The sequence below is a fragment of the Lampris incognitus genome, chromosome 1 (assembly GCF_029633865.1).
Source record: "Lampris incognitus isolate fLamInc1 chromosome 1, fLamInc1.hap2, whole genome shotgun sequence".
Taxonomy (NCBI): Eukaryota; Metazoa; Chordata; class Actinopteri; order Lampriformes; family Lampridae; genus Lampris; species Lampris incognitus.
In genome coordinates, this window is record NC_079211.1 from 26430198 (window position 1) to 26447194 (window position 16997).

Consider the following 16997-nt stretch of genomic DNA (forward strand, 5'->3'; position numbering starts at 1 on the left):
ACGAGCTACGCCATGAATGAATTGATGACCAGACACGAGCTTTCTTTTTAAATGCTCAGCCTGCGTCCAATAAACCGCACGTTCAACAGAAGGGGCCTTCATTTATAACAACACTTAGCATTTGGAAGAATCAACATTACAACGACCCCCCCCCCGACCTCACAACCGGTGACATCATGTCCACGTCACGGTCCTAAAGTCAGCAAACAGACCTCCACCCAGTCCAAGTTAAACCGTCAAACAAACAACACAAGTCACAACAATTAAAACATGATCACCACATCACTAAAACAACAATTCCAACTCCAACATTAACAGTCCCATGAGCCCTTGCGCTCCCCTGGCGCAGAACCGCCGACATTCAGAGCGACCGCATCCCCCTGTCGCTACAATATATATTCATTTTGATAAAATATTAATAATATAAGCTCTTCCAAAAAAAATACGTGACAGTGTTCAAAAGTGACATTTCTGAGGGCTTTCTATATTGCAGTTAAAGGACAAGATAAGATATACTTTCATTAATCCCCGTGGGGACATTCATCTTCTGCATTAAACCCGTCTGTGCAGCAAGGAGCAGTGATTAACGCTGAAGTATTTCAGAGACTGAGAGAAAACATTTTGATCCATTAAGTAAAATATATAACGACTGATTTTCTCTCTCTTTCGCTTCGTCATACACATAGGCGCACGCGTGCACGCACGCGCGCGCGCACACACACACACACACACACACACACACACACACACGTACAAACACAGTAAAAGTGAAATAAACAGCATCCTCACCTCTAACGGGGAATCATTCTCATCAAGAATCATTCGATCGTTTACCACCCGCTGCATCGTTCCTGAAGCGCACTGGTCAATTAGTAGATTCTGGTTACTTTCCCTCCCGAACTTACAGTCACTCTTTCTGGAGTCAGTCGTCCTGCACACCTCGTAATTGTACACGTGCTGGAGAGTCCCTGTCCCCAAAGTGTCTGAGTAACGTGGTGGATAGTAGGGAATCACCGGCAGACTGGAATGATAGAGGACGCGAGACTGTCTCCATCTGTATATCTTCACTGATATGATGACCACTAAGCAGGTGATGAAGAGAAAGGACACTACAGCCAAAGCCAAGACTAAGTAAAAAGTCAGGTTGTCATTGTACTCCTTGTCGTGCGTAAAGTCAGTGAACTCCAAGAGCACTTCAGGGAAGCTGTCCGCCACCGCCACGTTAACATTGACTGTAGCTGAACGAGAGGGCTGCCCGTTGTCCTCCACTACAACAGTCAGCCTTTGTTTCACAGCATCTTTATCAGTGACTTGGCGGATAGTCCTTATTTCCCCATTCTGTAAGCCCACTTCAAACAGCGCCCTGTCTGTGGCTTTCTGCAGCTTATAGGAGAGCCAGGCATTCTGTCCAGAGTCCACATCAACAGCCACCACCTTAGTCACCAGATAGCCCACATCTGCTGAGCGAGGCACCATTTCAGCCACCAGAGAGCTGCTGGTCTGGACTGGGTACAGAACCTGAGGGGCGTTGTCGTTCTGATCCTGGATCATTATGTTCACAGTCACGTTACTACTGAGTGGAGGAGAGCCTCCATCCTGCGCTTTAACAACTGCCTGAAGTTGTTTAATTTGTTCATAATCAAATGAGCCCAATGCGTGTAAAACTCCCGTTTCAGAGTTTATGGATATATAGGAAGAAACCGGACTACCACTGATCTGTGTGTCCTCCAGTAAGTACGAGATTCTCGCGTTTTGATTCCAGTCGGAGTCTTGTGCGCTGACTTTGAATATGGACATTCCAGGTACATTGTTCTCTATGACGTAGGTAGAATAGCTACTTTTACCAAATGATGGAGCATTGTCATTGACGTCAGCGACTCTAATATGTAACGTTTTAGAGCTGGAGAGAGGTGGAGACCCCGAATCGGTGGCTGTTACGGTTATGTTGTATTCTGGAGTCATCTCTCTGTCAAAATGCTGATCTGAGACCAAATTGTAATAGTTGGTTAAAGATAACTTTATTTTAAAGGGGAGTTTAGCATCTATTGAACATGTAACCTGGCCATTCCTTTCTGAATCTGCATCTTTCACGTTTAAAATAGCAATCGTAGTGCCAAGAGTTGCATCCTCAGACACAGTGCTTGAAAATGACATAATGTTAATAACTGGGGCATTGTCGTTGACATCAGACACATCAATGATAACTTTACTCGTCCCGGTTAAACCTCCCTGATCTTTTGCCTCAACCCGAACCTCGTATTTCTTATCTTTCTCATAATCTATCTGACCGGAGACGGATATGGTACCCGTGCTTTCATTAATGGTGAATATATCGCTTACGCTTCCTTTAGATCTAGAGAAACTATACGTTATGTGTCCATTTGAACCGCTATCTGCGTCTGTAGCGTTGACCGTTATGATGTGGGCGCCTTTCACCGTGTTCTCCAACACAGCTGCCTTGTAGACCGATTGGTTGAAAATGGGAGCATTATCATTTGCATCTAAAACGGTGATGTCTATATTTACTGTACCGGATCTCTGAGGCGTCCCGCCGTCCTCTGCTATCAGCTTTAGAGCCAGCCGGGGATGCCTCTCTCTGTCTAAAGGCTTCTGAAGCACCATTTCAGCATACTTACTACCGTCCGGGTTGGCGTGTTGCTTTAATATGAAATTGTCATTTGCAGATAAAACGTAATTTTGCAACGCGTTTTGCCCGACGTCAAGGTCCTCTGCGCTCGGGAGAGGAAACTGGACACCAACGGCAGCCGATTCGCTTATTTCGAAACCGATCGGCTTGTCCCTGTTTGAGAACTCGGGCGTGTGATCGTTTATATCCAAAATCTCCACAGTTACGCGATGGAGCTCCATGGGGTTTTCCAAGATCACCTCAAAGATGAAGCTGCACGGCGTGACGTCGCCGCAGAGCTGCTCTCTGTCTATTCTCTCGTTGACGACCAGAATCCCTTTGTCCGTCTTCAGCTCGGCGTACTGGATGCTGTCCCCCGTCACGATACGGGCCCGGCCGGAGAGCAACCTTTTCAGATCTAGTCCCAGGTCGTGAGCTACACTTCCGATTAGCGAGCCTTTCTTCATCTCCTCCGGGATAGAATAGCGAATCTGGCCTGCCACCCTGCCAAATACGCAGATAAAGAACACGAATAGGCCAGCTCGCCGTCGCTGACTGCTAAGCAGTCGCCATATGATGGATTTGGGAGAAAGAAATCCTCGAGGTGCCATCACGGAAACGATCCAGACACGAAAATGATATCGTCCGGTAACAAAAAACGTCTTTGCTTTAGGTTGCTTTCGAAGAGCCCTACAATATCCACATAAAGATAGGTGTGCAGTGAGCGTCTCTGCAGCCCACGCCGAACAAAACACAGGGCCTCTCCGCCCTTACAACGTAGGGAAATAACAGAGGAGTGGCGCAGACTGGCTGGCGATGCAACCCAGATTTGTTTTCCAAACCAACAGCGTCCCTTAGAGTCCAACCGGTGAACACCAAACACACAGAGTAGACATATTTTCTCACTCATCAAATAGATCACACTTACAGATATGGTACGTTTCAACAGCAGATTCCGTCCAATAGTACGTGTAAATAAAGGAAAGAAGCATTTAATTAAATGCATGTCACAGATCTACTTCCAGCACTATGAGACTGTCCATCCACCTACAACAACATTCAAGCGAGAGGTACAACAAGAGGTTTGATGACAGGGAGACAAACTTTATGCAGCGCTGTCCATGGTGATGAAAACTACAACGGTCTGCCTTTTTTTAACTTATATTCATTGGATTTTGCATAAGACTAGGTCAAAACATAGTCTATGAGAGGACCATGTATGATCACTGTTTGAAATTGTAGCCAATTTGTTACAGGGATAGTCAGTAGTAGTGTCTATAATATGAATTCATGGTTATTAACTGTTAATCTGCAATTTTTGTGTAGTGATCCCAGTAACTGTTGTTAAAGTGTACTGGAGTAGCATATCCCATGACATGGTTAAGCTCTATGTTCGAGTAAAAACAAAAGAAAAAAGAAAAGCTTATAAATGCAGTTGCAAGAACAACGCTTTCCATCCATATCTTGGGATGTTTGATTTGAAAGAGAACTTAACTTAATTGTAAGTAGACCTATTCTAACGCCCCCCTCCTCTTTCACCTGTTTCTATCTGAGGATGTCTCTTGTTTTTCTAAGACACACTCTGTATTGACAGGCAAATTCACAAAGAATAGACTGCGGCCACGGATACCACCATTAATTGCGCATCACTTGCAGCTTCTGTCGGTCTCGTCTCAAGGTCCGATTCACTATACATATATATATATATATTGCACAAATTATATTTCAACGCAAACACGCCTATAAGGTTTGGCAGTTGAATGCAATTTGCCCTTGTTTTGCGTCTGATTGCAACTTTCCATATGGCAAAGTGTAAAAGAAGCTTTGCGCCACAGCACAGTAGGCAGTGAGTGTTTCGTCAGAGTGATTGGGTTATTTGGGGAATTTAACTGTGCGCTCTCCCTCGCGACTCTCGGTGCTCGGCCGACCAATCGTGTAACTTCAGTGATGTCGTTGGTCACCTGATCCAGCAGCCCAATTGTGTCATACATGATCAGTCAATCAGTCAGTCAGTCATCACCGACATTCACATTTGATAGGGCTGGCTCGCTGGTCCGGTCTAGCCAAAAAGGAGCTAAGACAACTTTTAAAAAAAGTCGTGTATCTGTTTATTAACTTTAAATCTCAAACACTGACGTTGAAAAAATAACTGTTTAGAGAACCCAGCCCAACATAATAGGTAACATAATGGTCTACGTGAGCAGTTTAAAGAGGCAACCGAAGTAGAATGGGTTTTGATTTATTTGACGCAAATAATCATGTTCAACTCATCACGTTTGGAATGATTGGGCCGTTGGATCAGGTGACCAACTTCGTCACTGAAGTTACGCGACTGGTCGGTCAAGAGCCGTCCATGATACTGACGAGCATTAGTGTTGTGTTGACAACAGTATATATATATATATATATATATATATATATATATATATATATATATACACTACCGTTCAAAAGTTTGGGATCACCCAAACAATTTTGTGTTTTCCATGAAAAGTCACACTTATTCACCACCATATGTTGTGAAATGAATAGAAAATAGAGTCAAGACATTGACAAGGTTAGAAATAATGATTTGTATTTGAAATAAGATTTTTTTTACATCAAACTTTGCTTTCGTCAAAGAATCCTCCATTTGCAGCAATTACAGCATTGCAGACCTTTGGCATTCTAGCTGTTAATTTGTTGAGGTAATCTGGAGAAATTGCACCCCACGCTTCCAGAAGCAGCTCCCACAAGTTGGATTGGTTGGATGGGCACTTCTTTGAGCAGATTGAGTTTCTGGAGCATCACATTTGTGGGGTCAATTAAACGCTCAAAATGGCCAGAAAAAGAGAACTTTCATCTGAAACTCGACAGTCTATTCTTGTTCTTAGAAATGAAGGCTATTCCATGCGAGAAATTGCTAAGAAATTGAAGATTTCCTACACCGGTGTGTACTACTCCCTTCAGAGGACAGCACAAACAGGCTCTAACCAGAGTAGAAAAAGAAGTGGGAGGCCGCGTTGCACAACTGAGCAAGAAGATAAGTACATTAGAGTCTCTAGTTTGAGAAACAGACGCCTCACAGGTCCCCAACTGGCATCTTCATTAAATAGTACCTGTTAGAGCCTGTTTGTGCTGTCCTCTGAAGGGAGTAGTACACACCGGTGTAGGAAATCTTCAATTTCTTAGCAATTTCTCGCATGGAATAGCCTTCATTTCTAAGAACAAGAATAGACTGTCGAGTTTCAGATGAAAGTTCTCTTTTTCTGGCCATTTTGAGCGTTTAATTGACCCCACAAATGTGATGCTCCAGAAACTCAATCTGCTCAAAGAAGTGCCCATCCAACCAATCCAACTTGTGGGAGCTGCTTCTGGAAGCGTGGGGTGCAATTTCTCCAGATTACCTCAACAAATTAACAGCTAGAATGCCAAAGGTCTGCAATGCTGTAATTGCTGCAAATGGAGGATTCTTTGACGAAAGCAAAGTTTGATGTAAAAAAAATCTTATTTCAAATACAAATCATTATTTCTAACCTTGTCAATGTCTTGACTCTATTTTCTATTCATTTCACAACATATGGTGGTGAATAAGTGTGACTTTTCATGGAAAACACGAAATTGTTTGGGTGATCCCAAACTTTTGAACGGTAGTGTATATATATTGATCCAAGAAATATGTTCATCTAACTCACCTCTAGAGGAGAGTCTGGCTCATCCAGGATGTTCTTTTCATTCTGGATCCGCTGCATCGTCCCTGTACAACTGGGGTCCATTATCAGCACGTTCTGACTACCGGCTCTGCCGAACTTACAGTCACTCTTTCTGGAGTCAGTCGTCCTGCACACCTCGTAATTGTACACGTGTTGGAGAGTCCCTGTCCCCAAAGTGTCTGAGTAACGTGGTGGATAATAGGGAATCACCGGCAGACTGGAATGATAGAGGATGCGAGACTGTCTCCATCTGTATATCTTCACTGATATGATGACCACTAAACAGGTGATGAAGAGAAAGGACACTACAGCCAAAGCCAAGACTAAGTAAAAAGTCAGGTTGTCATTGTACTCCTTGTCGTGCGTAAAGTCCGTGAACTCCGAGAGCACTTCAGGGAAGCTGTCCGCCACCGCCACGTTAACATTGACTGTAGCTGAACGAAAGGGCTGCCCGTTGTCCTCCACTACAACAGTCAGCCTTTGTTTCACAGCATCTTTATCAGTGACTTGGCGGATAGTTCTTATTTCCCCATTCTGTAAGCCCACTTCAAACAGCGCCCTGTCTGTGGCTTTCTGCAGCTTATAGGAGAGCCAGGCATTCTGTCCAGAGTCCACATCAACAGCCACCACTTTAGTCACCAGATAGCCCACATCTGCTGAACGAGGCACCATTTCAGCCACCAGAGAGCTGCTGGTCTGGACTGGGTACAGAACCTGAGGGGCGTTGTCGTTCTGGTCCTGGATCATTATTTTCACAGTCACGTTACTACTGAGTGGAGGAGAGCCCCCATCCTGCGCTTTAACAACTACCTGCAGTTGTTTAATTTGTTCATAATCAAATGAGCGCAATGCGTGTAAAACTCCCGTTTCAGAGTTTATGGATATATAAGAAGAAACCGGACTACCACTGATCTGTATGTCCTCCAGTAAGTACGAGATTCTCGCGTTCTGATTCCAGTCGGAGTCTTGTGCGCTGACCGTTAATATGGACGTTCCGGGTACATTGTTCTCTATGACGTAGGTAGAATAGCTACTTTTACCAAATGATGGAGCATTGTCATTGACGTCAGCGACTCTAAGATGTAACGTTTTAGAGCTGGAGAGAGGTGGAGACCCCGAATCGGTGGCTGTTATGGTTATGTTGTATGCCGGAGTTATCTCTCTGTCAAAATGCTGATCCGAGACCAGATTATAATAGTTAGCTAAAGTCGACACTATTTTAAACGGAATTTTGCCATCTATAGAGCAAGTTAAATGGCCATTTCTTTCCGAATCTGCATCTTTTGCATTGATAATAGCGATCGTGGTGCCAGGAGGGGCATCTTCAGACACAGGACTGGAGAATGACATGATATTTATCACCGGGGCGTTGTCATTCTCATCAACAACGTCAATGACAAGTTTACTGGTATCGGTTAAGCCTCCGTTGTCCTTTGCTTCTACTCTAACCTCATATTTCTTGTCCTTCTCGAAGTCTATCCGTCCTGACACAGATATGACCCCTGTATTTTCGTCGATGCGGAACGTATTTGCGACGCTGCCTTTGACTTGAGCAAATGCATATGTAATTATTCCGTTCGGACCACTGTCTGCGTCACTTGCGTTCACAGTGCAAATGTATGTGCCTGCAGGTGCGTTTTCCCTCACAGTAGCTTTGTAGACTGTCTGGTTAAAGACGGGAGCGTTGTCATTTGCATCTAAAACCGTGATATGTATATTTACTGTACCGGATCTTTGTGGCGTTCCGCCGTCCACCGCGATCAGCTTTAAAGAGAGACGCGGCTGCTGCTCTCTGTCCAAAGGCTTCTGCAGCACCATTTCAGCATATTTACTTCCGTCTGGATTAGCGTGCTGTTTTAACACGAAATTGTCGTTCGGGGTTAAACGGTAACTCTGCAAAGCGTTCAGACCAACATCGTAATCTTCCGCACTTTTAAGCGGAAATTTCGCTCCAACCGCGGCCGACTCGCTTATTTCAAAATTCAGATCGTGAGTTGGAAAGACGGGCGAGTGGTCGTTGACGTCTAAGATCTCCACGGTGACGCGGTGCAACTGCATGGGGTTTTCTAAGATAACGTCGAAGCTGAAGCTGCACGGCGTGACGTCGCCGCAGAGCTGCTCTCTGTCTATTCTCTCGCCCACGACTAGAATCCCTTTGTCCGTCTTCAGCTCGGTGTACTGGATGCCGTCTCCGGTCACGATACGGGCCCGGCCATTAGCGAGCCTCTTAGGATCCAGTCCCATGTCTTGTGCCACATTGCCGATTAGAGATCCCCTTTTCATTTCCTCTGGGATAGAATACCGAATCTGTCCACCGACCGTGTTGACAAAGTAAAGCAGAAAAATACACACGCCGGCCTCGCATTGCAATCCACAACAAAGTCGCCCTTTTGCGCACCGATTGAGACGAGAGCCTCGGAAAACCATCGTAAAAGCAAAAAAAAAAAAATCGGTATGACAATCGATGTAGAAGAGACAGAAGAAGAAGACACTGTTGTCCAATAGTGACGAAATCACTGTCAAGCTTAGATAATCTCTTTACCCTGAAGCTCTTGAGAGATGGCTAATATTTGCAGAGCCGTGTCCCTGATCATAACAATCTGACTATGCCTGCTCTTTAACCGGTCAAATACAGTTATACTGGTGGGGAATCGAGTGGCTGAAGCTTGGGCAATAAGAATATATATCTGGTCAACAGCGTCTCTTACTGTGCAAAGTGTGAATAGCAGAGGAGTCAAATTGGAAACAGATCATTTTAACCGCAGGAGCGCTGGCACAAGAGCAGTGGTTCCTCTATCAAGGATTCAAGATTAGTGGTTTTTTTCTACTCTTGTGATTTTAAACAAGCAAAATACGTTTATTGGTATTTTCCTTTTAAATCTTATGCACTAAAGCAGTCACCCCAGAATAACACAGCATAGTATAATAGAAGTTGATGTGAGCAGTTTAAAGTGAAAGGGAAAGGTCGATTGGGCTTTGAGTCATTTGGTGCAAATAACGATGCCGCTCTCCGTGGTGCTGAAGAGAGCAGAGCGTTCTGTTCAACGTGTAAGGCGATACATGCAATGAACCCATTCATTAATCTAAAAAAAAAACTGATTATGTGACTCACCTCTACAGGAGAGTCTGGTTCATCCAGGATGTTCTTTTCATTCTGGATCCGCTGCATCGTCCCTGTACAACTGGGGTCCATTATCAGCACGTTCTGACTACCGGCTCTGCCGAACTTACAGTCACTCTTTCTGGAGTCAGTCGTCCTGCACACCTCGTAATTGTACACGTGTTGGAGAGTCCCTGTCCCCAAAGTGTCTGAGTAACGTGGTGGATAATAGGGAATCACCGGCAGACTGGAATGATAGAGGATGCGAGACTGTCTCCATCTGTATATCTTCACTGATATGATGACCACTAAGCAGGTGATGAAGAGAAAGGACACTACAGCCAAAGCCAAGACTAAGTAAAAAGTCAGGTTGTCATTGTACTCCTTGTCGTGCGTAAAGTCAGTGAACTCCGAGAGCACTTCAGGGAAGCTGTCCGCCACCGCCACGTTAACATTGACTGTAGCTGAACGAGAGGGCTGCCCGTTGTCCTCCACTACAACAGTCAGCCTTTGTTTCACAGCATCTTTATCAGTGACTTGGCGGATAGTCCTTATTTCCCCATTCTGTAAGCCCACTTCAAACAGCGCCCTGTCTGTGGCTTTCTGCAGCTTATAGGAGAGCCAGGCATTCTGTCCAGAGTCCACATCAACAGCCACCACTTTAGTCACCAGATAGCCCACATCTGCTGAACGAGGCACCATTTCAGCCACCACAGAGCTGCTGGTCTGGACTGGGTACAGAACCTGAGGGGCGTTGTCGTTCTGGTCCTGGACGTGTATGATAACCGTCGCGCTACTACTAAGAGGCGGCGAGCCTCCATCTTGAGCTTTGACGAATATTTTAAACTCTTTGTCTTGCTCATAGTCAAGTGAACGAACAGAGTGAATCACTCCGTTCTCGGCATTAATAGAGAAGTACATAGACACCGCGTTTCCGTTGACTTCACTATCTATAAGAAAATATGATATACGTGCATTTTGACCATTATCCGGGTCAGCGGCTTGTATGTGCAGCACAGACACACCCGGGGAGTTATTCTCATTAACACGAGTACTGTATATTGTTTGACTGAAAGCTGGTGCGTTGTCATTAACGTCAGTAACATCTAACGTAACTGTTTGCAAAACCGACAAAGCAGGCAAACCGTCGTCTGTGGCGGTGAGAGTGACGTCATATCTGGAAACCTTTTCCCGGTCAAGAGTTTTATCCGTTATCAAGGTGTAGTAATTTCGGAGAGACGTCTTGATTTTGAATGGCAGGTTTTCATCCACGGCCAAACGCACGTGTCCGTTTCTACCCGAGTCGGCGTCATGCACACTCATTAATGCCACAACCGTTCCAGGCGGCGAATCCTCCGAAATCTTCCCCGAGAAAGACGTCATACTGATGGTCGGGCTGTTGTCATTGACGTCTAATAACTCGATAATTAGTTTACTAGCACCTGTTAAGCCTCCATTATCCCTGGCTTGGAGGTTTATTTCGTAACTTGGCGCGGTCTCGTAATCTATAGCACCTATTACTTTAACCTCACCTGTATGGGGATCTATGTGGAATACAGGAGGCGAGCCCTCGTCAATATGAGTGAAGGAATACGTAATATTGCCATGTTGCCCTTGATCTGCATCCACTGCGACTACTTTGGTAACCAGTGTACCCTTTATTGCATCCTCTGGGACGGAGGCTTTAAACAATGACTCGGTGAAAACGGGCGCGTTGTCGTTCGCATCTAGCACCGTAATGTGTATCTTGACGGTGCCAGACCTTTGAGGGTCTCCGCCATCAACCGCTGTCAATATTAACGTGTGCTCGCTCTGTTTCTCGCGATCCAAGATGGACTGCAGCACCATTTCGGTGTATCTACTTCCATCAGACCGACTATGCTGCTTAAGAACAAAATGGTCTGTTGGATGCAGCGCGTAGCTTTGCAGCGCATTCTTCCCCACGTCGGGATCTGCTGCGCCGTCTAGAAGAAACACAGTCCCCGCGGGCGTCAGTTCGCTCATTTCCAAATTAATTTCCTTTTGGGAAAACGCGGGGGCGTGATCGTTTATGTCTTGTATTTCGATAGTGACGGAAAACAATTCAAGCGGGTTTTCAAGGACGATTTCTAGACTGAAGCTGCACGGCGACTTGGCGGCGCACAGCTTCTCTCTGTCTATCCTTTCGTTGATAACGAGATGCCCTTTGTTCTGATTCAGCGCCACGTATTGGTTATTGCCGTCGATAACGAGACGAGCCCGGCCGGAAATCAACCTCCCGACATCCAAACCGAGGTCCTTCCCCACGTCTCCGATGAACAGTCCTTTTCTCATCTCCTCCGGTATAGAATAGCGGATCTGTCCCATCGCCACCGCGAGTGTGCAGAAAAGCAAAATGGAGATTCTCCAATTCCATGATATGCCCTCGCGCCACGGCATTGGTGCGTAGCCACGAAAGTAAAAGCTCCAAAATAATACCGGTAAACGCGAAGAGGTGATCAAAACGCCACCTGCGGTTCTCTGTGGGAAGAAGTAAACAATGCTAGAGCTTCATGACATGCGTATGTATGCACGGAATCAGCGTGTTCTTCACTTGGTAATACTACACGGTCACTCTGCATCCGCTTCAATACACCCGTTACACCCATGTCAGGAAATACTAGTCTCCTTAGGCAACAGCACCACCGCGAGTGAGTAAGTAGAAAGTCGTCAACTGCAGCCATCACAGGACCACATGTCCCACTGTCCCAGCAAACATGTCCCACTGTCCCAGCAAAGCAAACCTTACCGCGTCTACACATGATCTTGGACTTTCTACAAAAGTGAACACACAATTTCAGCGTCACATACGCGGTATCTACTTAATATCTACTTAAAAAAACAGACACGCAGCAGAAGAATATGTGTAGACGGACAGAGAGAGAGAGAGAGAGAGAGAGAGAGAGAGGGAGAGAGAGAGAGAGTTAGACAGAGAGAGAGAACCTGGCTCCCTGCAGAGCAAAGGCTGTGATGTCATCGCACCTTCAGTGAGCGTGAAACAGCTATACTTCCTCACCAAATGTGAGAAGTATAAACATCTTAGAGAAGCAAATTTAAAAAAATCCAATTAATAACAAAAGGTTTCAAGATTCAAGATTATTTATTTGTTACATCTCATTATAAAAGCATGAGAGTAAAATTCTTGAGTTTCAGCTCCTCAACACTGCAGCAACAACAGCAATAATGTCCTTAACTTATTAGATGAAGAAAAAACTACCAGTCCTACTAGGGGAGGACCCAAAGAGCTGTAAGGTGGCAGCAGTCTATGTTGCTGCCTGCCATAAGGTGAGGGGCAGTGAGTGACCCACGTTGTTGGTGCTATATTAGATGACAGTTTATTTGTTTTGTACCGTGTTTCTTTGCTAAACTGTGTATTTATACCATGTTTATCTGCTTTTCTAAATGTTTGTAAAGAAATAGTTTTATCATTACATAAATCCTTGGTGCGATCTCATCTTTAATTAGGAAGCTTGGTCTGGTGTCCTTATAAAGTGAAATATATAGAAAAAGTGAGACGGTTCAGAAAAACGTTACTAAACTAATCCCAGGTCTGAAGGAGGTGTCATATGAAGAGAGCTTAAGAAATGTACAACTACCATCTCCAGGAGACATAGATGAGACATGACTGAAGTCTATAAGCTTGTTCACAAACTATATGATTTCACAGCTGAGCCTGTTATCTATTTTTGGAATAAAATAATAGGTATGAGTTAAGAGGGAACTCAAAACTATTCCCATTAAAGTGTCTCTCTGAAAAGAGAGGAAAAAAACAAAAACAATTGTGCTGTAAGAGCCTGGAATGAACGTCCAGAGGATGTGGTGCAGGCTCCTTCACTTAACTCTTTTAAAAATAGGGCTTTTTATACAATTATAAAGCTGAGTTGTGATTTTTGTGAGTATTGTGTGACTGTGATTATTTGTGAGACTTGTATTTATGTGATGTGTGATTATTTGCGAGATTATTGTGATTTTAATAACTATATTGTGGCTCTTTTTTGCATGATTGTTTGTTTTGATTTGTTGTGTCTGGTGTAGAGGATTTATATCCTTTACCAGAAAAATGTTCATTAAACTTAATTACGTTTCATTAATTAAAATTTTGATTTCATTGAATTAAATTTGCTGTACTATGTTCCTTTTGCTGTCATACATTTATTTACTATATGTTTTTTTCAATTAAAGTTTAGCTTCTCAATGTGTAAACACTTGCTTTGGCAATACGTACTGTGTTACGTCATGCATTTGAATTTGAATTTGAGAGAGAGAGAGAGAGAGAGAGAGAGAGAGAGAGAGAGAGAGAGAGAGAGAGAGAGAGAGAGAGAGAGAGAGAGAGAGAGAGAGAGAGAGAGATGGTCAGACAGACAGACAGACATGCAGAAAGATGGATGTAGGTAGATAGCTGATGAGAGAATGAAAAATGCTGACAGCAATCACATTTACATGAGCCCACATAAATACAATGTACTCCTTGTGAAATGTAATAGCCCCTTATGAACGTGAGGAAACTCAACCATTGGTGAAACACAAAAGCCAACAAATGTGTGCTTTCTTTTTCTTTGTTTCATCTTTGCACAACTGCAAATATGTGTGCGCAAAAAAAAGTATGTTCATACATTCATAGTGATGTCATTGACAGTTAAATGTGGATATATGGAAAATATAAAGTGGTCGATTACAATTTGCAGATCTAATCTGACTGCTAAATCCAGTGACCTATTTCTGAACGGCAAAAAAAAAAAAAAGATTCATGGGCCCTTGTCCATGAGGCCACAAGCACAAATGAGTCTAAATACTCTGTACTTATCTTGCAGCTACATATTTGATCTATATGGCAATAACACTTTCTTTTCTGCACAGGTAAGTTTGCTCATTTTAAGTGGGTAACAGGTGTGCCTTGTTGCAGTTTGTGCACACGCACACGCACACGCACACGCACACACACACACACACACACACACACACACACACACAGCAGCTTTTGCATGTACAGTGCCGCAAACTGTAACTTTCTTCACATCATGACTGTGCATTATTTAGCTGGCGGCAGCACATCAGCAGGCTGCATCATAAATATTCATGCCGCTGAAAAACTGGGATAGCAGCACACAGCCCACACAAATAAGAGCAGAGTAGTCTCCAGCACTGCAGAACTTGGACTGAAATTCAACTGCGCTGGTCTGGCGATCTGCTTCAATAGATGCAAAGTATGAAAGGAAAATTTGATGCAAAGAAGGGGGTGGGTGAAAAAAGATCCTGATCCATTTTGTTAGATAAGGATGCTGAGAGTTTAGCATAAGAGTGACAATCAGCATTTGATGTTTATGTGGCAGGGCAATGAGGAGTGGCTGTGATGTGTGAGTTGAGAAATAGGAAAATGAAAACTTTCTTACCTGTCATCCATTACACAGAACAGTCATTCGGGAAGTGCACCAGGACAAGGAAAGAAGGGGGGGGGGGGGACAAAAACAGGATATTCAGTATGGTATTCTAATAATGGCATCTACACAGCACAGCATGAGGAAAAACATCAACTATGTTACATAATCCAGTAGGTAGCATCTTTTCACTGCTGACCTCTTGGGCCAACTCACATCCAGTGACACCAGAGAGGAAAGATGGAGCAATTATTTGCTATCGTGACATCACAGTGGAATGTTGTGGAAGCATCAAATTCCTCTGTGACAGCCAAAGAGGATGGCATCGAACAATCTCTTACTGACCAAAATCTTATGCTCTTTCAAACACATTGACAGTTTCATCATTTTGCATCCAAATTAGAATGTTACCTGAGTTTTCTGCTTGGGTGAACAATTGGCATTACAATTAATGAAGTGAAAAGAAAATAGTCAAGCCCCACTCCTTTCAATACACTATGGACCAAGGAAAGAAAAGTGCATCTTGCAGGGAACTGCGGCTTTGAATCAAGTAGATTTGAAAATCCCCCCTCCCATTTCAATGACATGAATCCCTGTGTGTGCCAACATGTTAATGTAGAGTATGTGTTTGTTTAATTATTCATTTACTACATTGCTACCTCTATTATATCTGCAATATTTGGCCAAGCAAATTTAAAAAAACAAAAAAATCATTTTGATTGTGTTGTGTTGATATATTAAATTTAGTTCAACATGTGTGTTATCATATTGCACTCACATTACCTAACAGCATATTGTTTTAAAATATGTCCCTCTACCATCCACTGATATGTTCCAACTTCACTGTTGAATACACAATATTTTCATGACCCAGAAAGTAAGAACACGGTGCATATAAAGTGAAATTTTTAATGCTGCTTGTGATTCATCTGGATCGCTCCTCCCTCAGTTGAAATGTGGACCATAAATGAGCCTGCAGCCATAACATAGGCACACATAGGGATGGTTGGGATGAGAGAAGTTCTCTTCATCGCTGCCACAACTGAGTCAGTCACTGGCGAGCAGCATCACAGGAACACACTCGCTGTTGTAGTTCCACAGTTATATAAGATTATAACTACTGATCTGACTATAACCCGGGTCTATTGCCCACTGGAGTGCTTAGAGAAGGAAACAGCAAAACTGCTCATCAGATTATCTAAGTTTGATTATACTGTATTTAATTGTATGTTGATTAAATTCAATTTAACTTTTGTGCTGATGCAATTTCCTTAGCCATATATCTCTTCAAACAACAACAACACACACACACACACACACACACACACACACACACACACACACACACACACACACACACACACACACACACACACACACACACACACACACACATAAAGTTCTTTAGATTTGTTATCTGACTTAATATGATCTGATTGGGACCAAACAGCAACCACAGTCACCGACTGCACAGAGCGAAGTTTCACAAAATATTGTTAACATTAGCATTTTCAGTTGATATACGGAAAATGTTGCACCAAATGCACTTTCCACAAGCACAAACGAGGAAGCGAAAAGCCAAGGAGTGAGGCTGAATGTCTCTGCAGAACGTAGTATATGTGGGACAGTGGCTTTGCTTATCTAACCTGACTGGACTAGGTTCCCCTTTGGCCGACTAGTTGATATTTGGTTTTGTGTGCATCACACTTAGCCTCAAATTCAGCTATTGAACGCCTATATCAGAAGTCAAATTAGATTCATGTGTACCCTCACAGACATAGATGAGCCTGATCCTATATAATACCTACATTGCTAAACTATGTAGGTTCTGTTAGTGAAGGACACAGTTCACAGAATAATAGAGGATATAATAAAAGCTAGTCTTAAGAGTCTAAAAGAGATATCGGACATGACAAAGTCCAACTATAGTTATGAAATGAGTGTATGTGTTACCCATATCTAGGTGCAATTACAATTGTTGCACATGCGGTTTTATGGTGTCATACAATTAATGCTGTGTGACCTATAAATGCCTATTTGTGCCAACCCAATTAACAGTAGAACTGTGTCGCTGTGCTAAAAAAAAAAAGAGACAGACACATGCACTTTAGACAAACTGAACACATTCCTGCAAAATGTGTTAGTGGCACAGAACTCTCTTTTTATCAGCCCTGTCACTGACCCTG

The 16997-nt window shown here is 43.5% G+C and overlaps 4 protein-coding genes across 6 annotated transcripts in view; all 4 read right to left on the reverse strand.

Annotated features, from left to right (window-relative positions):
* The window catches only part of LOC130122884 (protocadherin gamma-A11-like), a 311235-nt gene that overhangs the window by 181385 nt on the left and 112853 nt on the right, over nucleotides 1-16997 (reverse strand). The window lies entirely within an intron of this gene.
* On the reverse strand, nucleotides 553-3237 carry LOC130126364 (protocadherin beta-9-like). Its single transcript, XM_056295847.1, has 3 exons — nucleotides 2856-3237; nucleotides 790-1562; nucleotides 553-606 (listed from the first exon to the last, which is right to left on the reverse strand). Exons 1-3 carry the CDS (start codon nucleotides 3235-3237, stop codon nucleotides 553-555), a joined length of 1209 nt encoding a protein of 402 aa, XP_056151822.1.
* On the reverse strand, nucleotides 6292-8745 carry LOC130126373 (protocadherin gamma-A10-like). Its single transcript, XM_056295859.1, has one exon. The coding sequence runs from the start codon at nucleotides 8743-8745 to the stop codon at nucleotides 6292-6294; it is 2454 nt and encodes an 817-aa protein (XP_056151834.1).
* On the reverse strand, nucleotides 9265-11836 carry LOC130126420 (protocadherin beta-16-like). Its single transcript, XM_056295931.1, has 2 exons — nucleotides 9411-11836; nucleotides 9265-9352 (listed from the first exon to the last, which is right to left on the reverse strand). Exons 1-2 carry the CDS (start codon nucleotides 11834-11836, stop codon nucleotides 9265-9267), a joined length of 2514 nt encoding a protein of 837 aa, XP_056151906.1.